The sequence below is a fragment of the Pristiophorus japonicus genome, chromosome 3, assembly GCF_044704955.1.
Source record: "Pristiophorus japonicus isolate sPriJap1 chromosome 3, sPriJap1.hap1, whole genome shotgun sequence".
Lineage (NCBI taxonomy): Eukaryota > Metazoa > Chordata > Chondrichthyes > Pristiophoridae > Pristiophorus > Pristiophorus japonicus.
Window position 1 is genome coordinate 105461048 of NC_091979.1, and position 27905 is coordinate 105488952.

Here is a 27905-nt window from a genome sequence, read left to right on the forward strand (position 1 = left end):
TACTCCGCGCCGTTGGGTGTAGAAACGGCACCTCGCCATGAGCGCACTGCGTTTTGGCTTTAGGTGATTTCGAACTAGCTCACCCAGTTCTTCGTAACTTTTCTCAGCGGGTTTCGGCGGGGCCAGTAGGTCCTTGATCAGTGCTTTTGTCCGTGATCCACAGACCGTGAGGAGGACGGCCCTGTATTTGCTGGCATTTGTAGCTCCCTCTAAGTCTTTCGCGACAAAGCAATGATCCAGCCGGTCAATGAAGTCATCCCAGTCTTCCCCAACGCAATATCGCTCGATGTAGTCAACGATGGCCATAGCTGCGTGTTAGTATCCTATTCTCATCGCCAGTTGATACGTATCCTTATCACTATAATAACTCACACGTGGCCCATGCTGGAGCTGATCACCTTGTGACCTTTAGGTTTAATGTAAACTCCAAAAGTGAGCACTGCAGGGGGAGCCTGCTTTGCATAGGGAGGCAGCAAGAGGTGCAGTAATGTGTGCCTCCCGGGCCTTCTCCATTTGTTGGCTATTACATGGTACAATGCATGGTAGAGACTATGGCTGCAAATACATCACAGAGGATGTAACAAACGGGGTGGATAAAGGGGAACCAGTGGATGTGGTATATTTGTACTTCTAGAAGGTATTTGACAAGGTGCCACATAAAAGGCTACTGCACAAGATAAAAGTTCACGGGGTTGGGGGTAATATATCAGCACGGATAGCGGATTGGCTAACTAACAAAAAACAGAGAGTCGGGATAAATGGTTCATTCTCGGGTTGGCAATCAGTAACTAGTGGGGTGCCACAGGGATCAGTGCTGGAACCCCAACTATTTACAATCTATATTAATGACTTGGAAGAAGGGAACGAGTGTAACGTAGCCAAGTTTGCTGCCAATACAATGATGGGGAGAAATTTCTTCACTCTGTGGAATTCGCTGCGTCAGACAGTTTCTTAAACGATAAGGGGATAAGCAGTTATGGGGAGCAGGCGGGGAAGGGGAGCTGAGTCCATGATCAGATTAGCCATGATCTTATTGAATGGAGGAGCAGGCTCAAGGGGCTGTATGGCCTACTCCTGTTCCTATTTCTTATGTTCTTATGGGAGGAAAAGCAATGTGTGAGGAGGACACAAAAAATCTGCAAAAGGACATAGACAGGCTAAGTGAGTGGGCAAAAATTTGGCAGATGGAGTATAATGTTGGAAAGTGTGAGATCATGCACTTTGGCAGAAAAAAATCAAAGAGCAAGTTATTATTTAACTGGAGAAAGATTGCAAAGTGCTGCAGTACAGCGGGACCTGGGGGTACTTGTGCACGAAACACAAAAGGATAGTATGCAGGTACAGCAAGTGATCAGGAAGGCCAATAGAATCTTGGCCTTTATTGCAAAGGGGATGGAGTACTGGAGAGAGACCGTTCACCTGCTCCGTGTGTGGGAAGGAATTCACTACCTCATCCCAGCTGCTGATGCACCAGCGAGTTCATACTGGCGAGAGGCCATTCACATGCTCAGTGTGTGGGGAGGGATTTACTCAGTCATCCAGCCTGCTGAAACACCAGCAAGTTCACACTGGGGAGAGACGGTGCAGGCTCGAAGGGCCGAATGGCCTACTCCTGCACCTATTTTCTACATTTTCTATTTTCCATAAAAGCAGGGAAGTCTTGCTAGTTATACAGGGTATTGGTGAGGCTACACCTGGAATACAGTGTGCAGTTTTGGTCTCCATATTTACGAAAGGATATACTTGCTTTGGAGGCAGTTCAGAGAAGGTTCACTAGGTTGATTCTGGAGATGAGGGGGTTGACTTATGAGGAAAGGTTGAGTAGGTTGCGTCTCTACTCATTGGAATTCAGAAGAATGAGAGGTGATCTTATCGACACGTATAAGATTATGAGGGGGCTTGACAAGGTGAATGCAGAGAGGATGTTTCCACTGATGGGGAAGATTAGAACTAGAGGGCGTAATCTTAGAATAAGGGGCCGCCCATTTAAAACTAGATGAGGAGAAATTTCTTCTCTCAAAAGGTTATAAATCTGTGGGACTCGCTGCCTAAGAGAGTTGTGGAAGCTGGGACATTGAATAAATTTAAGACAGAAATAGGCAGTTTCTTAAACGATAAGGGAATAAAGGGTTATGGGGAGCGGGCAGTGAAGTGGACCTGAGTCCATGATCGTATTAAATGGCGGAGCAGGATCGAGGGGCTGCATGGCCGACTCCTGCTTCTTATGTTCTTATGTACTGTTAGTGGGCCTATAGACTACGCCCACCAGTGATTCTTTCCCTTATTATTTCTTATCTCCACCCAAACTGATTCTACATCTTGATCTTCTGAGCCAATATCATTCCTCACTATTGCACTGATCTCATTCTTTATTAAGAAAGCTACCCCACCTCCTTTTCCTTTCTATCTATCCTTCCAAATTGTCAAATACCCCTGAATATTCAGTTCCCAATCTTGGTCACCTTGCAACCACGTCTCTGGATTAGGAAAGGAAATGTGTGAAAAAAATCTGTTACAAACCCAAATCAAATTTCATTGAGGGCAGTTTTCAGCTGCTGCCTTCCTGATTCTTGCAATATGGACATCCAGCCGTGAAAAATCGGGGGAGCACCTTGGCTGCCCTTGAATAGCCAAGGCCCATCTGATGTAATTTTCAGCTCGGCTGGTAATTGAGTGTACAGCACTCGCACCCGAAAAGAAAGGAAGACTTGCATTTAAATAGCGTCTTTCACGACCTCAGGATGCCCCAAAGCACTTTACAGCCAATGAAGTACTTTTGAAATGTAGTCATTGTTGTAATGTAGGAAACGTGGCAGCCAATTTTTGCACAGCAAGCTCCCACAAATAGCCATATGATAATGACCAGATAATCTGTTTCTGAGTGATGTTGATTGACAGGTAAATATTGGCCAGGACACCGGGAAAATCTCTCCTGCTCTTCGGAATAGTGCCATAGGATCTTTTACGTCCACCTGAGAGGGTGGTTGGGGCCTCGGTTTAACATCTCATCGTTGGAATACATTAACGAGGGGCCTGATGCTTGTCTGAGGATTCATTCTGAGAAATTCTCTGCCCATTGATACGGGTATTCAGCATCTTTAAAGGGGCCACTGGATGGTGGTCCGGAAAAAAAAGCAGTCCTGTTTTATACAAGAATGCACCTCCTAAGCCCACATAAAAACTCTTGCTTGTTGCCTGCAGGTGCGAGTCCCCTCTGAGTGTCAGCTGGCAACGTCAATTTTCTGCAGCCACACTCCCCCAAAAGGCTCAATACACTGATCTGGCATAGGTAGCATCCAAATGAGACCCGTGTCTGGGCCTGACGGCACTAACAACGGGGGTCCACCGCCTGCCCGTTGTGCACTTAAACTGTAAAGCAACCCCGTCCCCCATCTATCCCATCCCGGTGAGGGTCCCTTTGAATTGCAGCTGGTGCTATAGGCAGGGGGCTGCTTACATATTCAAATCGGGGTGCTACCCATTTGTAGGACCCCAATTGCAAATTTCAGGTACAAATGGGCAGATTGTGTGCTGTGCATGGTCTGTTCATCTGTACCAGGCAGTGAGTGGCCTAACCAGTGGTCCCTCCCAAGACAATCTGAAACTTGTTTTGGGGGAATCATTGGGGGAATGCTCCTTCTGGCCCCACAAAAATACTGCAGCCTGCTACCAATCACTTGTTGGGCACATCCCCTCCCTTTTACTATTGCCTTCCGGCTCAAATCGCCCAAGCTGCTGGATTTATCATCCTTAAATTTTTTATTTCACTTAACTGCCAGGAAGTCCTTCGGGGTTTCTCTTTCTTCGCCACCGTAACTTCAGCGGAAGTTCAGTGAGTAGCCCATTTATGCACTCTAACACTGTTTCCGCCAAAATTATGGTAGCGGAGTGATAGAAGCCCCAAGGCAGGGGAGTGGGATAAGCACCAAGGCAGTCGAGTGGGAGAAGTCCAGGATAGGGGAGTGAGAGAAGCCCGAGGGGAGTGGGTTAAGCCCCAGGGCAGAGGAGTGGGATAAGCCCCAGGGCAGGGGAGTTCGATAATCCTTCGACTTCTGCAACATGGCACTTTCTTTGTCGTTGACTAAATTCTGAATTGACAGTGGCTGGGAGTTAAATACATTATTAGTGTATTAAAAGAGTTATTGTGAGTCACTATGGCATGGAGAGAGGATTGGCTAACTAACAGAAAACAGAGAGTCGGGATAAATGTTTCATTCTCGGGTTGGCAATCAGTAACTAGTGGGGTGCCGCAGAGATCAGTGCTGGGACCCCAACTATTTACAATCTATATTAACGACTTGGAAGAAAGGACCGAGTGTAACATTGCCAAGTTTGCTATCGATACAAAGATGGGAGGAAAAGCAATGTGTGAGGAAGACACAAAAAATCTGCAAAAGGACATAGACAGGCTAAGTTAGTGGCAGATGGAGTATAATGTTGGAAAGTGTGAGGTCATGCACTTTGGCAGAAAAAAATCAAAGAGCAAGTTATTATTTAAATGGAGAAAAATTGCAAAGTGCTGCAGTACAGCGAGACCTGGGGGTACTTGTGCATGAAACACAAAAGGTTAGTATGCAGGTACAGCAAGTGATCAGGAAGGCCAATTGAATCTTGGCCTTTATTGCAAAGGGGATGAAGTATAAAAGCAGGGAAGTCTTGCTACAGTTATACAGGTTATTGGTGAGGCCACACCTGGAATACTATTTACAGTTTTGGTTTCCATATTTATGAAAGGATATACTTGCGTTGCAGGCAGTTCAGAGATTCACTAGGTTGATTCCGGAGATGAGGGGGTTGACTTATGAGGAAAGGTTGAATAGGTTGGGCCTCTACTCATTGGAATTCAGAAGAATGAGAGGTGATCTTATCGAAACGTATAAGATTATGAGGGGGCTTGACAAGGTGGTTTTAGAGAGGATGTTTCCACTGATAGGGGAGACTAGAACTAGGGGGCATAATCCTAGAATAAGGGGTCGCCCATTTAAAACTGAGATGAGGAGGAATTTCTTCTCTCAGAGGGTTGTAAATCTGTGGAATTCGCTGCCTCAGAGAGCTGTGGAAGCTGGGACATTGAATAAATTTAAAACAGAGACAGACAGTTTCTGAACCGATAAAGGATTAAGGGGTTATGGGGAGTGGGCAGGGAAGTGGACCTGAGTCCATGATCGGATCAGCCATGATCGTACTGAATGGCGGAGCAGGCTCGAGAGGCCATATGGCCTACTCCTGCTCCTATTTCTTATGTTCTTATTAAATATTTCAGCTACATGAGTCCAAGATAACGGACCTGATATCTCTCAGGCTTACCAACATTCAGTGGGATAACTCATGCACAGATTCATACCAAACAGCAATGTAGAATTTGACAAAGTTATTAAAGCTGATATTCTAGTTGAATTATTACCTAATCTTCGCGCAAGTCCGAAATCAATAAGCTTTATCCTTGCTCCTGTTTTGTTGACACACATGATGTTTTCTGGCTTTAAGTCGAGATGTACAATTTCCTGTTTGTGGATGAACTGCACCCCTTCATTAATTTGTTGCATGTATTGGATGCATTCCCTCTCAGTCAACTCAAAATCCTCATCGATTATTCTCTCAAACAGCTCCCCTCCTGAAACACTGTGAGACAAGAAATTATATTGTGTGAATAATTGAAGAAGCAATGAGGAGAAACATAGTAGTTTAACTCACTGAATATTCATCTATTAATTAGTAAGGTATGAGTTTGTAATGTTAGGCATTCTTACATTTTGTTGGGATTCGGGTCCATTGACTTCAATGGAGCGTAAAAGCGGGCAGGATGTAAAACAACCATCTAACCTGAACGTGTCTTGTTCCTGCTGGGCTGGTTAGACTAAAATGGGGACTTGTGTGTGTACTGGGCACTTCCACAGAGCAAATTTTGGGTCTCTGTTGATCTTGAATTGGGAAAGATCGATGAGTTTATTTCTCGGTGCACCACTGACTGAGAGAAACCCATATATTGACAGCATTCGCGCAGTGAAAAAAGCAGCTTGTGTTTGCCCACACAGTGAAGACACAGCAGGGAGATGCTAATGGAAGCCTGGAGGGAGGAAAACTGGGCCAGTAGCCCAAGCCACCCTTCTGTCCCACCTGTATTTGATCCATTCAATGTCATATTCTGCGCATTTACATCCCAAAGTCAAATATCACAATGTTTATGAATAGAATTGCACTGGCAGAGAGCTGGGCTAGGACCTATAAATTCCTCGTGGTAAATTGTACTGCTCTTACACCAATAGAAAATGAGTTGTGCCTGCTGATGGTCTGGAGAGGTATTTACACCAGAATTTTGTGGGTCACCTCATGTTTTTTATTTATTTATTCATTCACGGGATGTGGGCATCGCTGGCAAGGCTGGCATTTATTTCCCATCCCTAATTGCCCTCGAGAAGGTGGTGGTGACCCTCCTTATTGAACCGCTGCAGTCCGTGTGATGATGGTACAGCCACTCTGCTGACTTTGTCGTAGTTTGATACAACTGAGTGGCTCACTCGGCCATTTCAGAGGGCAGTTAAGAGTCAACCACATTGCTGTGGATCTGGACTCACATATAGGCCAGACCGGATAAGGATGGCTGGTTTCCTTCCCTAAAGGACATTAGTGAACCAGTTGGGTTTTTACGACAATCCAGTAGTTTCATGGTCACCATTACTAATATTAGCTTTTAAAAAAATTCCAGATTTATTTAATTAACTGAATTTAAAATTCCCCAACTGCCGTGGTGGGATTTGAATTCACGTCTCCGGATTATTAGTCCATGTGCATATCCATGTAAAATAGGAAACAGGCGTTTGGGTGAATGGAAATTAGAGTGCAGCTAGGTCTAGCTGATGAGTGCACCAGCATTCTGCGGGGGGAAGTTACTAAAGCACAATGCTTGTCTCAGTGAGTTGACTGTCAGCTAGCTAGATTGGATGTCTCACGACTGTTTTTCTGCCACTTTACAAGAATCACTAATACAGGAGAGCTTGACAGGCAGGCAAAGAAGAGACTAGGACATGGCACAAAGGCAGAGAAGAAGATGACACAATTTCACAGATTCTGACTTGCAAAACCTGCTGCATGAAATAGAACACAGGAGAAATAGAGAGCTGCACGTTTGTGGCAGGAAACCTACCAAAACAGTCACTTGTGCAATGTGGAGGTAGTTTGCACTGGCACTCATTGCCACAGAGTGTGGTCAGATGACTATGGCTGCAGCTCCTCATGCAGTAGGTGACAGAGCTCCCCTATTGTCTCCTTGGTGAAGCACACTCATAGGGAATGTCATACCTGCTCCTGAGAAGCCCTTTCCGTGAATGGAGGTGGGGTTGAAAATCTCCCACTGGCCTCACACTGCCAGAAGCAGTGAGAAACAAGTCCAGGTCTAGGTAGGCAGAATATGAAAAAACAATCGCTGCAAAAAGGCGTCCCTAGCTGCATAAATTGCTACTGAAACTCTTCACACCTGGAAATCCCTCACTTCTGCCAGTTTCGAATGATCCTGTCCATACTAATTCTCAATCTACCTTAGCCCAGTGCACTGTGTAAATGCAAGAAACTCAGGGGTACAGTGCCACCAGCCCTCATTATATTACATATAATGAACTGAAATTTAGCAGTTCAATAATTGTTCTACATTTGGTTACTAAGAACTATTCAATCATTTGAGTTTTAGGTAGAGGTTTCTGGTTGTATCATTTAAGGGGATGTAAAGTTTAAGAGGAGTACATTCTCTGTAAAATACCATCCAACTTTTGCATCTGAAGAAAATAATAATTAATATATTTGTTCCTTTTGCCTTATGGAGACCTATTCTCTTTCCCCTCTCAGCTGTTCTATGATGGAATCATAGCAACTCGCTCGAGGCATTTCAATGAGGCCTGAAGCCAAATTTGGCTCATGCCTCAGGCTGGCACAAACCAGCGATTAGAGATCTACTCAAGGAAAAAGTAGGAAAAAAGGAAATTGGTTAGATACTTTGTCAATTAAGTTAAAACAACTGAAAGTAAAAGTTGCTATTGTACATTCTAAAGGAGGTGTTTCACTTTCCTTCATTAAAAGGAAAGTAATTCAATGGCAACTTAGTTTTTGAAGCATCGTATATTTCTTATACATAGTGAGTATTGTAGATGATAGATGCGAGCATTAGGTAATGGAACATTTTTTTTGCATTCGCAACTAGTGTTGCATCAAGCATTCCTTTGTTAGATATGGCACGGTTCAGATACAATGTAGAGCTAACCTTCCATTATCCTGGCAGAAGATGTAAATGCCATCCCCAGAGGATCATTCCATTTTGAAACTGTGACTTCACAACCTCAGAGCATGGCTGCCAAATTAGTGCCAAAATTGGGATGGCTTCATATAATAGATTTATTTTATTCCACACCAGACTGAGACCAGCCAAACATATTTTGCTCATGACCCTTAACGCTGTCAAAAACTTTCATCCTTTCTGTCGAAATTAATTTTGAGCTTAACTTCCAACGATGAGAAGTACTGCTTTATTACTGTGTGCAATTCAGCTCTACTGCCCCAAAAATCTCATTACATGAATGCTGTTTTTAATTTTTACTCTCTCAAAATTTTATCTTTTTGGAGGCTTGTTTTGGACTCACCATTGCTGGTAAATGGAACATTTTCCTACTTTGTTCATCCTTTGTCAGGATTACGTACTCACAGTTCTGACATAGCACAATGAGATACAAAGTAAACTTCTCTGTATTCATAACCCAAAGTCCCAATTCTAAGCCAGTCCCCACGGCATGAACATGGGGGGGGGGAAGGTCGTTAAAATGCCGATGGGGGTTGCGCTGCGTTCCCGATGCATTCCTGCCACCCGCAATTTTAGCAAGGCAGAATTCAGGTGTGGGAGGTCCTCCTGCCCCGGGGGATACTTAACAACAACACCAAGTTACATTTTTATAGAATCTTTAATGTAGTAAAATGTCTGAAGGCATTTAACATTCTACACGTGTGGCCCAATGATGTTATCGGTGCTGCAGCGTGATTTTAACTCCAGAAATTGGGAGGCCCGAAGCGAGCCAAAGTCATAGAATCATAGAAATTTACAGTACAGAAGGAGGCCATTTCGGCCCATCGTGTCTGCGCCGGCTGACCAAGAGCTATCCAGCCTAATCCCACTTTCCTGCTCTTGGTCCGTAGCCCTGGAGGTTACGGCACTTTAAGTGCACATCCATGTATTTTTTAAATGTGGTGAGGGTTTCTGCCTCTACCACCCTTTCAGGCAGTGAGTTCCAGGTCCCCACTACTCTCTGGGTAAAGACATTTCCTCTCATATCGTCTCTATACCTGCCCCCAATTACTTTAAATTTATGTCCCCTGCTTGTTGATCCCTCTGCCAAGGGAAAAAGGTCCTTCCTATCCACTCTATCCAGGCCCCTCATAATTTTATACACCTCAATCAGGTCTCCCCTCAGCCTCCTCTGTTCCAAAGAAAACAGACCCAGCATCTCCAATCTTTCCTCATAGCCAAAATTCTCCAGTCCAGGCAATATTCTTGTAAATTACCTCTGCTCCCTCTCCAGTGTAATCACATCTTTTCTGTAATGTGGTGACCAGAACTGCACGCAGTACTCCAGCTGCGACCTAACCAGTGTTTTATACAGTTCAAGCATAACCTCCTTGCTCTTGTATTTCTTGCCTTGACTAATAAAGGCAAGTATTCCATATGCCTTCTTAACCACCTTATCTACCTGGCCTGCTACCTTTAGGGTTCTGTGGACATGCACACCAAGGTCACTTTTCAGTGTCATACCATTTAATGTGTATTCCCTTGCCTTGTTAGACTTCCCCAAATGCATTACCTCACACTTCTCTGGATTCAATTCCATTTGCCACTATTCTGCCCACCTGACGAGTACATTGATATCTTCTTGCAGTCCGCAGCTTTCTTCTTCGTTACAAACCACACGACCTATTTTCGTGTCATCTGCAAACTTCTTAATTATACCCCCAACATTCAAGTCCAAGTCATTGATATATGCCACAAAAAGCAAGGGGCCCACCACTGAGCCCTGCGGCACCCCACTGGATACAGCCTTCCAGACACAAAACACCTATCAACCATTACCCTTTGCTTTCTGCCTCTGAGCCAATTTTGGATCCAACTTGCCACTTTGCCCTGGATCTCGTGGGCTTTTACATTTGTGACTAGTCTGCCATGTGGGACCTTAGCAAAACTGCCAAGAAGTAGCAGAGTGGCCGGAAGAGACCAAGGTGAGTATTTTGTTACTTTATGTGAGGATATCTTGTGGGTTAGGAGGGGCACAAGTGCTCCTCTGAGCCTCATGAGGAATCCTTGAACCTGCCCACCTCTCCCTCCCAGTACTGGCATCCATGTGCCCGCCAATGGTGATGTCATTCCCATCAACTTCAGGCAGGAGACAGTTTATCACTGTTTTAACTGCTGCTGGGAGTTAAAATCGGCCGGGCCACACATGCTGGGGGTGCTAGGTGGATTGCTGCCCACACCCCCAATTCTCGCCCAAGGTTAAATCCAAGGCTCAACAATCTGCATTACTCCCAATCTCAGAAGAACAGCCACTACTCCATCAGTGTGAACTTATACCCTCCCAGACAACATTTGGCCGTCATTATTAATCCCATGCTAAACCAGAGATTTACCTAGTCCCTTTTTAAAGGATTTAATTGTTTATGTTGGGAGACTGTGCACTAGCACCTAATTCCTTTAATGTGTACTCTTTAAATCAATCAAACAATCTCTTATTGATCATTTTTATCATCATGCCCAGAATTAACAATCAAGTAAAGGAATTAGTTATTACTCACATTTCCAGGACCATGACGATGTCTGACCTTGATTCAAAGGCATCAACACATTGAACAAGCTTTGGATGGTGCAGACAATTCATAATACTGATTTCTTGCCTCACATTTTCCTTGTCCTTCGCAGAAAAGGCTTTGAAAAACTTTCCTGCCCAAACTTTTCTAGTTTTCTTTTCAACAAGTTTGAAAACCTGTCCAAATTTTCCCCTGTAGACAAGACCACAACAATTTTCATACATATTTGAGCTGTATAATGGAATATATTATAGATAAAGATGATGTGAAATCCGGTAATGGGTACTATTGTAATATTAATAGTGGCACTCACGTTCCTATTTTTTCCAGTATTTCATAATATTCTGAGACTTTCTCAGTTGTGATTTTTACATCACGATAGTCTGGCTCACCACCTTTTTCATCTGAAAGGTAATTATATTTTATTATAAAATATAACGCAGATTTTATCCATATTTGTGATTGTTTGGCAATTAAGCAGAAATAAAAAAATATTTACCATCATCAGACAGATCAGCTTCATCTTTGCGTTCTTAAAATTAAATAAAACAAAGTTAGACCAGAATACAATAAAACGATGTCTAAGAAATGTTTAAGAAGCATATTTAAAAGTATAAACAACTGGCAGCTAATAAATCCATAAAAATTCTATTTAAGCATTTTATAAAATGGTGCTAAAAGCATATATGAATATTAACAGGAATACCTTCAAATTTGTATAAACCCATTAGTTTCAGCCCACAGTTTAAACTTCAAATGGTACTCTGGCTACTTTATAGCTGTCAACTTCAATGTACTGATACGATCATGAGTAGCAGCACATGATTTAAATTAAGAGCTTACATTTTTGTGAGATAAGAAACAAGATTTCCTTTTATGCAGAAAAAGTCTCAGAATTTGATTGTGCACAGTATTTATCAGCACAGCAAAGCATTTGGAAACCAACATAATATAAAAGAAATCCAAGTGGAAGCAACACTATTTAACAGGGCTGAACAAAGGGTGATAGTGAAAAATCTTTAAAACATTTAAAATGACTGTCAGGTATGTACCACTTAAGAGAGAAAGCTTTGTGCAGTTCATTTTATTTCCTTTAGGTAGAGCTAACCTTCTTTGTCTCCCACTCTGACCAAATCAGATTCCTGACTTGGCTCACTGATCCCATAAACATTAACAGCTCGGACACGGAATTTGTACTCTTTGTCAGGATTTAGATCACACACACTGCAGGAGGTGCTGCGACAGGTGGTCAGATCTGTCCATTGTGTCTCCACTGAATTCCAAGTTTCCACATTGTAGGATTGAACAACACTCCCACCATCATACGTGGGACCGTACCATGACAGAGTCAGGGTGGAACTACGGATATCAGAAGAGCATGGTTTTCCAGCAGGTGGTTCGGGTCTGTCTGTGTATAGAAAAAGGAAAAGTCAACAGCAAGATTTTATAAAATGTAAATGGAAGAAAATCAAAGAGTTTTCTATGCATTCCAGCTGCTTCATTTACTGTTAATGGTTTTTCTCATATACCTCGTCTAGATATTCATTTTACAGATTAAAGAGACACAGGAGGGCCAAATTTGAGGATCCCATAAACGGGGCGTTTGTGGCCCAAAAATGGTACTGGATCACCTAACACCCTTTTATGCTGGGGCTCTGGCCGCTAGTGTCCGAGGATGAGCGCTTGCCTCTTTCAGGCGGGAGGCCATTTGTAACATGCAAATCGGAGTCCTATAATGTAAATCCAGATCAATTCTACAGCATTCTACAGCACACAGATATGTCATTCTGGCAGGCTGCATATGGAATATTTTGATAGCTTGGCTTTATTCCTATTTTTTTCAAAGGGTGTTCAAAAAAAAAATCTTCAAGACAAACAATATGGGAAACAAGACTCAAACCTTAAGCTAAAATGTCTTCTCCAGTCATTACTAAAACAGCTAAAAAGAACACAAGCTGTAATTGCTGAATATACTGTTCTATACATGAAACGTTAACTTTTCTTTTAAAAAGCTGACAGACCTGCTGGTATTCCTAGTATTTTCTGTCTGACTGCAGTTAACTTCCAATAAAGATACTCTTACAAGATATGTGAAGAGAAAGTCCTGAGTTCTCGATGAAAGAATTTTAAAAGGGTATGTTTGCCAAAAATAGGCATGTAAAATAACTTATTGATAAATACTCTTGTAACCAAAATCTAAATGGGTTTGTTCTTTTGTTAAGGTTAAGATGGTAGATCAGTGCTGAGCATCTGTTAAGCAATGCTCACGCTATTCTTGAGGAAAGGTTAATTAAGTTAAAAGCTCTTAAAATGGAACTATCAGACTGTTGATTAATTGTTAAAGAGAAGTTCAGTTTGCTTCACATTTACACCACTTAGATGACGGATGGATAAAAATTCGCAGCTGTTCCACAGGCGTAAAATAGATGCAAAAGGTCCAATCTCAAGGCATAATGTCCAGTGCCCCAAGGATGCTTGAAATTGCATCGGGCCATCTTTCAGGAGCTTGGGGTAGGTGCCTAAATCAGACATTAGGCCCCTTCCAAATGTTAATAAATCTTAACGCCTGTTTATACCCATTCCAGAAACTGGCCTCAGGCCTCTCTGCCTGGGTTTTCTGGATGTGGATGCAGCCTAGCCTGTGGCAGCTACTGAAATGGTGAATACGGTTTTTTAAACTTTTAATTTGGAACCAAGAGGAGCAGGAGTGCTCCTCCTGGCTCCGCAGTACACCTGACGGCTTTGATCGGCCCCCATCCCACTATTCTTCGCCCCCACCCCCTGCTTTTCAGGACATATCTGAGTGCCGCTTCCAGCATGACAGGCCACCTAAAGTTGAAATCTTCCCTTGGGCAAGCTGTCTATGAAGGTGCGGCGAGCGCCAGCGACTCGCCCTGAATATGCAGATGAGGATTGAGGACCAATTTTTAGAAATCGTCAGGCGTCTGTTTTAAGGCACTCAATTCCTCTGCAGCGGCGAGTCTGGGTGTGAAAATGGGCCCAGATGAAAATATACCCCAATGACAACAACAATTTGCATTTATAGAGCATCTTTAACATAGTAAAACATCCCAAGGCACTTCTGAGTCCATATAATAGTGTAGAACTTTGTATTGAGGTGAGAGTGGTATCATTGTACTTAAAATATTCTTGATGTTATATATATACCATCAGATTATAATCTGAACGAGTGTGTTTTGTACTGCATGGCACCATGTGAGCTTTACCTGGTGAACAAATTGATGAACTAGCTGTTATTATGGCACTGTGATGGAAGATTAATCTGGAAAGGCATTTCAAAGAAAAAAAAATAAGGATTTAAAGCTAGATTGTGACTTTATCTAAATTTGAGTAATCTTTCATTTTTTGGAGGGGAATGGTGGCAAGGTGATGCTAACTATTTGCAGTTGACTAAAATCATTCCTATTTGATCTGCGTGTATTCCATTACTAGCTCAACATTAAGTAACATAGGGCTAGAGTTTCCCTAACCTATTTTTCTGGCGCCCTCACCCAAGGTGCGCCACTTTTGTCCGCCTTCAAGCGCGCCGAAAAAAGGCATCCGTATTCTGGTCTCTCCCCAGCCTCTCCTCAGTTGTGGCGCAGCGTGGCCCAATGAATTGGGGGCGGAGCCAGGTCCCGGCGCTGAAAACAGTGCCGGGACCTCTGCACATGAGCGCTAGAGTCTGCGTGCATGTGCAGTAGCTCCTGGCAGGCCATTTCTGCAAACGCGCGCTGCAGGCTGTGTAGGTGTGGCCCGAAGCACGCCGTCCCTAGCCCTGACCGAATGGGCTCTCTCATCGGCAGCCCGCTGTGTTCCCTAAGATAGGACTTCTATTTTTTATTTGTTATTTACTGATTGATTTTGGTGCTTTCGATGCAGGGTTCCTTCTGTTTTTTTCTTTTTTTTTCTTGATTGCTTATTACTTTGGTCTTGGTTATTACTTTGGTCTTGGTGCTTTAGATGCAGGGTTCCTTCTACTTTATTTGTGAGGTTATCCACTTTGGTGGTAAAAACAGAGAGACAGACTATTATCTGAATGGTGACAGATTAGGAAAAGGGAAGGTGCAACGAGACCTGGGTGTCATGGTACATCAGTCATTGAAGGTTGGCATGCAGGTACAGCAGGCGGTTAAGAAAGCAAATGGCATGTTGGCCTTCATAGCGAGGGGATTTGAATACAGGGGCAGGGAGGTGTTGCTACAGTTGTACAGGGCCTTGGTGAGGCCACACCTGGAGTATTGTGTACAGTTTTGGTCTCCTAACTTGAGGAAGGACATTCTTGCTATTGAGGGAGTGCAGCGAAGGTTCACCAGACTGATTCCCGGGATGGCGGGACTGACCTATCAAGAAAGATTGGATCAATTGGGCTTGTATTCACTGGAGTTCAGAAGAATGAGAGGGGACCTCATAGAAACGTTTAAAATTCTGACGGGTTTAGACAGGTTAGATGCAGAAAGAATGTTCCCAATGTTGGGGAAGTCCAGAACCAGGGGTCACAGTCTGAGGATAAGGGGTAAGCCATTTAGGACCGAGATGAGGAGAAACTTCTTCACCCAGAGAGTGGTGAACCTGTGGAATTCTCTACCACAGAAAGTAGTTGAGGCCAATTCACTAAATATATTCAAAAGGGAGTTAGATGAAGTCCTTACTACTCGGGGGATCAAGGGTTATGGCGAGAAAGCAGGAAGGGGGTACTGAAGTTTCATGTTCAGCCATGAACTCATTGAATGGCGGTGCAGGCTAGAAGGGCTGAATGGCCTGCTCCTGCACCTATTTTCTATGTTTCTATGTTTCTATGTTTCTAATTAATTGCTTATTACTTTTTGTGCTAAAACAGGGGTAAGTGGCTGGGAATGCCCCCTTTTGAAAAAAAATCAGAACTAAAAAAAAACTAACGGACTCACTTACACTGGCGCAAATTAAATGGCCAGAACTGCAACTAAAAAGATAGTCCAGAAAAATCAAGTTGCTCCAAAAAAAAAGGAGCAACTCCTAGGGAATCTTGGGCCCATATATGTATATGTGCCAAGTATTGGCGCTCTCGAGAAAAGGCTTTCTACATTTCTAGCTCTTGACATTTTATTGTTTCACTGTGGTGTGAAAATTGAAATTAATAATAGAACAAATATTTACTTGGATCCTGCATTGGATAATTTTACTCTTTTGGAAATGAAACCACAGAATAAATTATTTGAAGATTACTCGGTTTCCCCAAAACGTAATTAAGATTTGTTTTTCTGGTAACTTCCCAGATGAAAAATTTTAAAAACCACAAAGGAAATACTTCAGTATTAGTTTTCATTACAAAATAACTTTCCATATGAACACATTATTAAGTCTGCAGATATAAATTTATTTTGATGTTTATAGAATGCAGCCTGAAAAGGCCATTTCTAAGGGATCGTGCATTTTTAACATTGTTCATCAAACCCATGTGCTAAATTATACTTTACTTGCACATGATGGCAGCATAAACCCGGAAAAAAAACTGAATTTGTTAAACAAGGGTTTAAACAGTATTATTCAAAAACAGCCCAAATTACTATTCACCACAAAGCAGTTAAGACTACATTCCATTGTCAACATTATACAGAAAAAATTGATTTAATAAAACAAATGATCTAACTCGTCTATAAATCCGTGAGTCATGAAAGAGTTAATTATCTCTAGCATGCACTCCAATTTAGAAGATACTGGGCTAGAGTTTCCTCTCAAATCGCCTATTTACCGCCCAGCTACCGTCCAGAAATAGAAGTTTCCTCTCAAATCGCTCATTTACACAGTCATTACCGCCGGGCGGTATTCCATACTGTCCGCCCATATATTACGCTCAAATACCACCCAAAATGGAAGTTTCAGCATTAAGATCCGTTTACCACTGGACCTTAATACCGCCCTGAAAAAGCAGGTCTTACTGGATCGTAAGTGGATCTTAAGTAGGCGGCATGGACACAGATCTGACAGGTTTGTTTGATATTACACAGATCTTTATAGTTCTCCACAGTTTGATGTATTTTTAAATGGATTGTAGTATTTTCTAGTATTTGGCAACAATATAAATGGTCTAATAAAGCCTTATTTACTCCATTAGTCTATCTCACTCACTAGTCTCACTCACATTAGTCTCACTCACCCCCCAGTCTCTCATCCCCCAGTCTCTCTCACCGCCCCCCAGTCTCTCTCACCTCCCCCAGTCTCTCTCACCCTACCCCCGTCTCTCCCCCTAATCTCTTCTCCCCAGACTCTCCTCCCCCCAGTCTCTCTTCCCCCAGTCTCTCTCACCTCCCCCCCCCAGTCTCTCTCACCCCCCAGTCTCTCCTCCCCCGGACTCTCTTCCCCCCAGTCTCTCTTCCCCCAGTCTCTCTCACCCCCGCCCCCCCAGTCTCTCTCACACCGCCCCCCCCAGTCTCTCTCACACCGCCCCCCCCAGTCTCTCTCACCCCCCAGTCTCTCCTCCCCCCAGTCTCTCCTCCCCCCAGTCTCTCTCACCCCCCAGTCTCTCTCCCCCACCTCGGGAGCCGAAGATTCCCGAGTCGCTAGGCCTCCTCTGCCGCACACCGCCCGCTGCACTTCGCTCCCGCACCACTTTGCCGCCAGCGACATGGAGCACCTGAAAACCGCGGGAGCGCGCACCAGTGGCATTCCGGTGGTTGAAAAAGACGCAACCGCCGGAACACCGCTGAGGATAGGGCGGGGGCGATTTAAAAGAAAAATCCAGCCCACAGGCTCTTGTAATTACCTGTAGTATAATTTATTTCAAGCCATTCATAATCATATCAACATATACCATTACTCTTTTCCCATTAAATTAGCACTGATATTCCAGATATTTGACTAACCCCAGGAAACACTTGATTTGGTTCCTTCTCGTATCTCCAAAATGCCATTTCCATGTAGTACATGAAAAATATTAACTGGGGCTATTGTATCATGGGACCCATTACAAAATCATGTCCAACCCTGAAAGTTCACTAAAAGCACCAAAGAATAAATTGCAGGGATCATGGGGTCTTTGCTAAGGGTAACACATTAAAAGGGATCAGAGGATTTTTCCATGACTGTGACAAATTATGCAGGCCTACTCACATCAAATCAATACACCAATTAGAAATCAAGAAATAGCACAATGACATTTTAAATAGATATTGCCATTCTGGTAAAATGATTAGTTTGTTATTTTACCATATTTGCACAATGCTGTTCATGTCTGCACTAACAAAATCATTTTCCAATCTCCTAAAAAAAATAAGTTATCAGCGAGTGGATCTCCAATGCATTGCACAAAGTGGTGCAGATCTTGACTTAGTGCGATAGTGTAAAATGGGTTGGGAGAGATGTAAAACGAGCTGCTGACTCGCTATTACTCATCTTACACTATCGCACAAAGGCAAGAATTATTCTATTATTTCAAAGATTATGTGGCTAGAACCTCCACTTTTTTTGTATGCTTAATGCCCGCTTAACGCCCATTTTACCGCTGAAATGACGCATAACGCCCATATATCACCCATTCTGGCACAAAATGGAAACTGCCGGGCTTTTTTAGGAGACTTATCGCCGAGCATTAGAAAAGATATTACCGCCGCCCACTTTTTTGCGGCGGAATCAGCAGAATGGTCGAATTCAATGCCCATAATATCGGCCAGTGTTACTTTCCGCACGGATTCAACGCCGAGATTTAATATCAACGCCCGCCCACTTTATTTTGTCGTAAAGAGCATATTTACCCAACTAGCGGCCATGAGATCGCCCACCGTCAATTTAACCACTTTGCACACAAAAGTGGAACTAACCGGAACGAACGGCAGCAGTGTGGCTGGCATTTGTTAAATCCCACTCTTACGTGAGGGGCTGATATCTGAAAGATTTGCCTGAAAAAGCGCTGATGTGAGTGACAACGCTGACACACTGCTGTGTGAGTGCAGCTCGAGGTGATTAGTGCCCTCCCGGATGCACTTCCTCCACTTAGGGCTGTCTTTGGCCAGGGATTCCCAGGTGTCAGTGGGGATGTTGCACTTTATCAGGGAGGCTTTGAGGGTGTCCTTGTAACATATCCTCTGTCCACCTTTGGCTCGTTTTCCATGAAGGAGTTCCGAGTAGAGCGCTTACTTTGGGAGTCTCGTGTCTGGCATGCAAACAATGTGGCCTGCCCAGCGGAGCTGATCAAGTGTGGTCAGTGCTTCAATGCTGGGGATGTTGACCTGGACGAGGACGCTAACGTTGTTGCATCTGTCCTCCCTGGGGATTTGTAGGATCTTGCGGAGACATCGTTGGTGGTATTTCTCCAGCGACTTGTAATGGTAGGAGACAAATGGAAGACTGCCTCAATGTCTGGATCAGTGGCACCTAAGTTTTGTTGTTAAAAGCCACGGGGGGCTAAATTGGATAGCGCTCGAAAATGGGCGCGGGGATCGCAATGCGCAATTAACCCACGCTCGTTGTTTGAAATGCAGGCAGCACACCACCTTTGTGCTGTCTGCTCATTAGCATGATTTCTGCGTGTAGCCAGCGCTAACCGTGCTGTTCATTGGCTGCATGCATCAGCAGGGGGCCCAAAATTGTAACTTCCCAGCACTACTTAAAGCTAGCATCCACTGTTTAGAGTTTGCCTGCATCTCTTAAAGGGGAGGTGCATTGTGGCTGGAGCAGGTGCCGAGAGTCGTGGAAGAAGTGAATCTGACCTGGGATACAGTGAAGAATGGAACAACATGGGAGAGAGTGGGCTCCAAAGTTTTCCAATGCTGTATTGGAAGTCTTGGTGGAGGAGGTGGAAAGAAGGAGAGATGTCCTGTATTCACAGGGGACCAGGAGGTCCTCCAGACACAGTCAAAAGGCAGTGGGATCAGATAGCCATGGAGGTCAATGCCCCAAGGACTTGGATGCAGTGCTGCAGGAAGTTCAATGACCTCACACGAGTGGTCAAGGTCAGTGAATGTATCTTCAAATGCCACATCTCACCAACTGCACCACTAGCCTCAGCCATTGCTCAATGGACCACAACCTCATCAGTTACCTACCAACAATCTCTATCAATCAGGACTCATACCTAACAATCATATGCCCCACCTCACTCACACACTTAGCACTGCTGCAAGCCTCACACTCACACCTCACACCTTGCACACTCTGCCAGCTATTCAACCATGACAGCCATATCACCCAAACAGATTTCATGACACTGACACACTTCCCTCTTTATTGCAGGACAAGGTAGCGCACAACCAGAGGCAGCAGGACCTAACCGAAGGGGGCGAGGTGCACCTGCACGTCCAAACTCCCGTGGAATGGCCATTGCTGTGGCCGTGGCCAGCAACAGGGCTGAAACTATTGAAGATGATGGAATCCTCATACCTAATCTTCCTTCACACATCCCACTTCTCTGTCATCCCACAAGCTCTTCTGACTTACAAGCTGCAGATGATGTAAGCATGCATCCCTCACCACAACCTTACCCTTGTGCCATTTACCTTTCAGATACTGCAACCTGGCCAGGCAGTGGAGGAAGGCAATAATGATGAAGACACACAGTCACTTCATATTCGCAGACACCAGCTCAGATACTGACACGACACGTATCTTAGAGGATAGCATAGAGGTGGAATCTTCACATGATGAGACATCGGGCACGATTGCATGCTGCTAGGGCAAGGGGCAAGGATAGTGCAGGTGCCAACTCGCCAAAACTTCTGCTGCAGAGGACTCAGATGAGGACTTTGATGGGGCAGCCTACAGAAGAAGGCGGATGGGCATGCACAATGAAATGCTTGGTGCATTGGCAGGCCTGTCAGAAAGCCTGCATGCAATGTCAAGGAGCATGGAGGAGTCCAGCACCAATGCGGCACAGGGCTTTGCACATAGTTTGGAGCCCATCCCTTGTAACATGGAAGTGGTGGCCAACTCCATTAACACACTTGTGGACCCAACCATGATGCAGTGTCTGATGGCCAATGTCTCAGCTTCCATTGCAGCACAATCAGCATCCACCCAATGTCTGAGTGCTGCAGTGGAAGCTCAGACTGCTGCCATCATGGCTCTGGATACCAGTGTTCAAAGGGGCATCACAGCACACCTGCAATCTGTTCTCCAACAGATCTGCTCCTTAAATATCCTCTGCAGATATGGCCTCCTGCTGAGAGCCCTTCTCCCCCTCCCTCTCCTCACTCTTCCAGCAGCCTGTCCTGTGCTGCGTGGCCTTTGATCATTATCCCAGTCATGCTCAATGTCAAGAGAAAGCCCTACTAGGCCACCATTGTCTGGAAGCAACTGGTTTGGGCAGAAGCCTTGAAGTCAGCAAAAATCCTTTAGCGCCTGCCAGACCACTCCCTGTAGACTTTTGCAATTTGAAACAACTATGGAAAGCATCAAACGCTTGTACAACTCTATCAACAGCCAGAAGAAATCAACCAGCAACTAACCTGTAATTAGCTGATAATCCCTTTAAATAGCCCTGGTGGGAGGGATGGGACCTTCATGCTGCTTAACATGTGTTCAGCTGTGTGAGGTTAAGAGAGGACGCCGGCTGGAGCTCGAAATGGCAGCGCTGGCGTCAATTCAGCATTGCATGCTTATTGACGTCATGAACTGCCTGCTCTGCATACTTCCGGTGGATATTAGCTGCACGCATGCTAACACCTTCTCTAATATGTCGACCGGCGCGATTCACGGTAAAATTGTGTGCGCGTGCAGCGGACGTCATTTTGGTCCCCGATTAGCACCTATAACGTCCAAACAATGTTACCGAACCTAATTTCATGTCTGCTTTGTTTGCCAGTTTATTGGAGCTGGTATTAAAATGATATCCAATTCCAGCCAGAATATATATTTGATGCCCTGTATTCTACCCAGTATGGGCAAAGTACTGTAGTATATGGCTTTGTATTATAGGTCTCTTTGTACAGGACATGGTTATCTGGAGAGAAGGGGGGAAAGAGACCTTACGGTAGTGGTGTATTTTGGAACACAACTCAAAATAGCAGATTTCATTTCTGGCTGAATTATGGAGCTTGAAAAGCAAATTTGAGCTTGGAATCTGTTGGAAATGGAATCCTTACCACTCATGAACATTATGGTGAAGGCAGTGAAGCATTTTACTGTGTAATCAGCAGATTGTCATTTCCTCTCCAATTTCTTAGCCACGTACTCGTTTGGTATTATAGCTATAAATTGTCAATGGTGTGAGAGCATATAGATAAATCTAATTTATCATTTGTCATTGAATTTAACAATGACTTGATAATTGAACTTTCATTTCTTTTTTTAAAGCATTCAATGGATCCACCATTGTAGGAATTATGGGCCCAAGTTTCCACATGATTTGCGCCTGATTTTTAGGAGCAACTGGTGGAGAACGGACTATCTTAGAAATCGCAATTCTCCACATTTTTTTTCCTGCAGTTCTAGTCAGGTAGAACAGTTCTACTTTGGAACAGAATTTTTTCTTCAAAAGGGGGCGTGTCCAGCCACTGACGCCTGATTTGAAAGTTTCCACAGTGAAAACGTACTCCAAACTAAAGTAGAATGGAGCAAGTGAAGATTTTTGTAGAACTGAAAAAACCTGTTCTACACATTAAAAAAATTAGGCGCAGGTTACAAATTAGGCGTCCAGAACGAGGTAGAGGGGGAGCGGGGGGGAAGGGAACTCATTAAATTCTATAATAAATCCTTATTTATACTTATACAAATATTATACAAATAAATCCAACCTGAATAAACATTTATAAGCAAAGAAAAGATTAAATAAATCATCTTCCTACCTGTGTGAAAGTGCTTCAGGCAGGCCTTTCGGGACCGAAGGCTGAACGGGCCGGCCCGAGACTTCGGGCAGGGCCCGTCCCCAGCACCAGATTTACAGGTAGGTGGCGTTGGGTTGGGTCGGGTCGGGGAGGTTCGGTTCGGGTCGGGGAGGTTGGGTTCGGTCCGGGGGGGGCGGAGGGAGGGAGGGAGAGAGAGAGAGAGAGAGAGAGAGAGGGAGGGAGGGAGGGGGGGAGGGAGGGAGGTCAGGCCGGATCCAGTCCTGGAGCGGGAGTCGGGTCGGGTCGGGTCCAGTGGGGGGGGGGGGGGGGGGGGTCGGGTCGGGTCGGGGGGCGGGAGCGCGGGTCGGGTTGGGTCCAGTCGGGGGGGCGGGGAGCGGGAACAGGAGCGCGGGTCGGGTCGGGTTGGGTCCAGTCGGGGGGGGGCGGGGAGCGGGAACAGGAGCGCGGGTCGGGTCCAGTCGGAGGGGGTGGCGGAGCGGGAACAGGAGCGTGGATCGGGTCGGGTCCAGTCGGGGAGCGGGAACAGGAGCGCGGGTCGGGTCGGGTCCAGTCGGGGGGGGGGGGGAGCGGGTGTCGGGTCTGGTCCGGAGGCAGGGGGGGGCGGGGAGCGGGTGTCGGGTCTGGTCGGGGGGGTGGATGCAGGAGCTGGCCGTGAGAGGAGCCTTATTCACGCAGCCCCAGTGAGGCCATTCGGCCAGGGCTAGGGGCTGCGTGCTTCGGGCCCCTCCCACACAGTTCGGCACCTGGAGCTATTGCACTTGCGTGCCCACTGTAGCACACATGTGCAGAGGTCCCAGCACTGTTTTCAGCGCAGGGACCTGGCTCCGCCCCCCTACAGCTCCTGCTGCGCTGTGCCGAGGGCCAGAGGACCTGCAGGGAGGTGGAGAATACGGAGGATTTTTTTAGGCGCACTTTGTGGCGTGAAAAACGGGCGTCCAGGTCGGGACTGCGCCGTTCTAGGCGCGTGTGGAAACTTGGGCCCTATAATTCTTCCAAAATGCACTTGCTAGAATCAAGGATAATCTCAAGGGAAATTAGGGATAGTGTTAAATCCAAGGAAGAGGCATATAAATTGGCTAGAAAAAGCAGCAAACCTGAGGACTGGGAGAAATTTAGAATCCAGCAGAGGAGGACAAAGGGTTTAATTCGGAGGGGGAAAATAGTCTACGAGAGTAAGCTTGCAGGGAACATAAAAACTGACTGCAAAAGCTTCTATAGATATGTGAAGAGAAAAAGATTAGTGAAGACTAATGTAGGTCCCTTGCAGTCAGAATCAGGTGAATTCATAATGGGGAACAAAGAAATGGCAGACCAATTGAACAAATACTTTGGTTCTGTCTTCACTAAGGAAGACACGAATAAACTTCCGGAAATAATAGGAGACAGAGGCTCTAGCGAGAAGGAGGAACAGAAGGAAATCCTTATTGGTCAGGAAATTGCGTTAGGGAAATTGATGGGATTGAAGGCCAATAAATCCCCAGGGCCTGATAGTCTGCATTCCAGAGTACTTAAGGAAGTGGGCCTAGAAATAGTGGATGCATTGGTGATCATTTTCCAACATTCTATATACTCTGGATCAGTTTCTATGGACTGGAGGGTAGCTAATGTAACACCACTTTTTAAAAAAGGAGGGAGAGAGAGAAAACAGGGAATTATAGACCGGTTAGCCTGACATCGGTAGTGGGGAAAATGTTGGAATCAATTATTAAAGATATAATAGCAGCGCATTTGGAAAGCAATGACAGGATCGGTCCAAGTCAGCATGGATTTATGAAAGGGAAATCATGCTTGACAAATCTTCTAGAATTTTTTGAGGATGTAATTAGTAGAGTGGACAAGGGAGAACCAGTAGATGTGGTGTATTTGGACTTTCAAAAGGCTGTTGACAAGGTCCCACACAAGAGATTAGTGTGCAAAATTAAAGCACATGGTATTGGGGGTAATGTTTTGACGTGGATGGAGAACTGGTTGGCAGATATTAAGCAAAGAGTAGGAATAAACGGGTCCTTTTCAGAATGGCAGGTAGTGACTAGTGGGGTACCGCAAGGTTCAGTGCTGGGACCCCAGCTATTTACAATATACATTAATGATTTAGATGAAGGAATTGAATGTAATATCTCCAAGTTTGCAGATGACACTAAGCTGGGTGGCAGTGTGAGCTGTGAGGAGGATGCGAGGAGGCTGCAGGGTGACTTGGACAGGTTAGGTGAGTGGGCAAATACATGGCAGATGCAGTATAATGTGGATAAAAGTGAGGTGGCAAAAACAGGAAGGCAGAATATTATCTGAATGGTGACAGATTAGGAAAAGAGGAGGTGCAACAAGACCTGGGTGTCATGGTACATCAGTCATTGAACGTTGGCATGCACGTACAGCAGGCGGTGAAGAAGACAAATGGCATGTTGGCCTTCATAGCGAGAGGATTTGAGTATAGGAGCAGGGAGGTCTTACTGCAGTTGTACAGGGCCTTGGTGAGGCCACACCTTGAATATTGTGTACAGTTTTGGTCTCCTAATCTGAGGAAGGACATTCTTGCTATTGAGGGAGTGCAGCGAAGGTTCACCAGACTGATTCCTGGGATGGCAGGACTGACATATGAAGAAAGACTGGATCGACTCGGCTTATATTCACTGGAATTTAGAAGAATGAGGGGGGATCTCATAGAAACATATAAAATTCTGACGGGATTGGACAGGTTAGATGCAGGAAGATTGTTCCTGATGTTGGGGAAGTCCAGAACCAGGGGTCACAGTCTAAGAATAAAGGGTAAGCCATTTAGGACCGAGATGAGGAAAAACTTCTTCACTCAGAGAATTGTGAACCTGTGGAATTCTCTACCACAGAAAGTTGTTGAGGCCAGTTGGTTAGATATATTCAAAAGGGAGTTAGATGTGGCCCTTACGGCTAAAGGGATCAAGGGGTATGGAGAGAAAGCAGGAATTGGGTACTGAAGTTGCATGATCAGCCATGATCATATTGAATGGTAGTGCAGGCTCGAATGGCCGAATGGCCTACTCCTGCACCTATTTTCTATGTTTCTATGGAAGAGACCAGTTCTGTCCACTTTGCCTTCTCAGCAGTTCTGTCCAATAAAGTACTTATTTTCAAGGTACTTGTCCAATTTTAACTTCAAGAGATCTAAAGCAAAGGTAATAATCTCTGGATTGTTACCTGAGCCAATTGGTATAGGGATAAGCAGATTAGTAAGTTTAATGCGTGGCTGAAAGAGTGGTGTGAGAGGCAGGGGTATTGCTTCATGGAGCACTAGCACCAGTGCTGGAGAAAGAGGGAGCTGTTCCATTGGAATGGGCTGCACTTAAACTGGGATGGAACCAGTGTCCTTGTGAATCGAAGAACTAGGGCAGTAGACAGGCTTTAAACTAATAAAGGGGGCTTTAAACTAATAAATGAGGGTGTGGGGTTGGGGGGGGGGGCGCGGTTGCAAGTGCGAGGATTCAGGAAAGAGTTAATTTAAAAGCAGCAAGAGAAATATCAAGGCTCGTGAGCAGAGCATAGTTTTGGGTAAAATTAAGCAGAGTGGGTCAGGAAGGGACAGAGTGACTAACAAAGGGAATAGAGCATAAAGGGAATAAGGTGAGATCAGGAAAAAATAGACAAAGGTCAGAGCTAAAGGCAATGGTCCTGAAATTTCAGCCTCCCCGGATCCGTACGGAGTGTGAACGGACCCGGGAAGGCATTGGAAAAGCCGGTTTTCGCGTGCTATGCGCATACGCTGAAAACCGGCTTTTCCGATCTGTTAAGTTTCTGGCTTGACAGATGGCTGCATCTCGCAGCAAGGACATTCCCACGGCAGAGATTGGGCTACTTGCCCATCTCTTGCCCTGCGAATGTCCTTAAAACTCTTACGCCTGGTAAAAGCACCTCACATGAATACATTATAGAAATTAAAGTTGATAGAAATGTTTTTGAAAAGAAAAATATTTGCTGATTTTTAAAAAAAGTTTTAATTATGGTTTAAAATAAAATTACCTGAGTGGGCAGGGTTTTTATATAAATATGTATTTTTAAATTTTATTTTAATTTGTTTTGGATTTTTAAAAAACTTTTATGCTGGTAAAAGTAGGCTAGGCCTTTATACTTTATTTGTAGAAGAGGTAGGCAAAATAGAAAAGGAGGTGGGGTAGCTCTGATAATAAAGGATGGGATAAAGACAATCGAGAGAAAGGATCTTAGCTCGAAAAATCAAGATAGAATCAGTTTGGGTGGAGCTAAGAAACAGCAAAAGGCAGAAAACATTGGTGGGAATTGTTTATAGGCTCACAAACAGTAGTGGTAATGTAGGGAACCGTATAAATCAGGATGTTAGAGGTGCATGTAACAAAGGTAATACAATAATCATGGGGGACTTCAATCTATATATTGACTGGGCAAACCAAATATGCAGTAATAGTGTGGAGAACAAATTCATGAAATGTATACAGTATGGTTTTCGAGATCAGTATGTTGAGGAACCAACTAGAGAACAGGCTATTTTAGATCTAGTATCGTGCAATGAGAAACAGTGAATTAATAACTTTGTAATAACCTTAGAGAAGAATGACCATAATATGATAACATTTTGTACTAAGTTTGAAATGATTTTGTTAAATCTTAAAGTAGGGTTTTAATCTAAACAAAGGAAATTACACAGGTATGAGGGGAGAGGTGGCTCAGGTAGATTGGGAAACTACATTAAAAGGGATGATGGTAGACAAGCAATGGCTAGCATTTAAAGAATTAATACATAATTTACAACAAACATACATTCCTTTAAGGCACAAAACCCCCACAGGAAAAGTGGTCCAACCGTGGCTAACAAGAGAAGTTAAAGATAGTATTAGATCAAAGGAAGAGGCTTATTGTTACGTCTCAAATAAAGCAATGTGACTGAGTACTGTAGACTTGAGTAAGTGTGACTTTAGTCTCTTTATTCTGACTCCAGAGTCCTGGCACAGCATGGGAGCCCTGCTTATATGCAGTGCTCCCAAGGGATGCTGGGATTCCTTGGGACTCCAACAGATGTGCCCGCTTGTGGCGGTAGAATGCTGGTTACAAATTGTTGCATACATAACATCATTCCCCTGCAAAGTCAATAGTACACTTATTTACAGGGTGAGGCGATCTGGGGTTTTCCACTCCCTAATCGATCGTCTCGGTACAAACACAGGTGCAGGTGAGTTGTTTGGGCCTTCGCTAGGCTGCTGCGCAGCTGGCCTTGCTGGGCTGCTGGGGATGATGAGTTCAGCTTCATGGTCACCTGTGATGTCGGTTGCCACTTGTGTGTGTATCGGAGGGTCAAAGTTGGTGGTGTCCTCT

General features: G+C 44.5%; 1 protein-coding gene across 4 annotated transcripts in view; it reads right to left on the bottom strand.

Moving 5' to 3' along the window:
- Window positions 1-27905, bottom strand: part of mylka (myosin, light chain kinase a) — a 579206-nt gene that overhangs the window by 50444 nt on the left and 500857 nt on the right. For all 4 annotated transcript variants that reach the window (XM_070875645.1, XM_070875646.1, XM_070875644.1 and 1 more), the window contains 5 exons: window positions 11942-12241; window positions 11333-11365; window positions 11147-11237; window positions 10822-11025; window positions 5405-5622 (listed from right to left, as the gene is read on the bottom strand). In XM_070875645.1, coding sequence (XP_070731746.1) covers window positions 5405-5622; window positions 10822-11025; window positions 11147-11237; window positions 11333-11365; window positions 11942-12241 — 846 coding nt within the window. The remainder of the gene's footprint in view (window positions 1-5404; window positions 5623-10821; window positions 11026-11146; window positions 11238-11332; window positions 11366-11941; window positions 12242-27905) is intronic.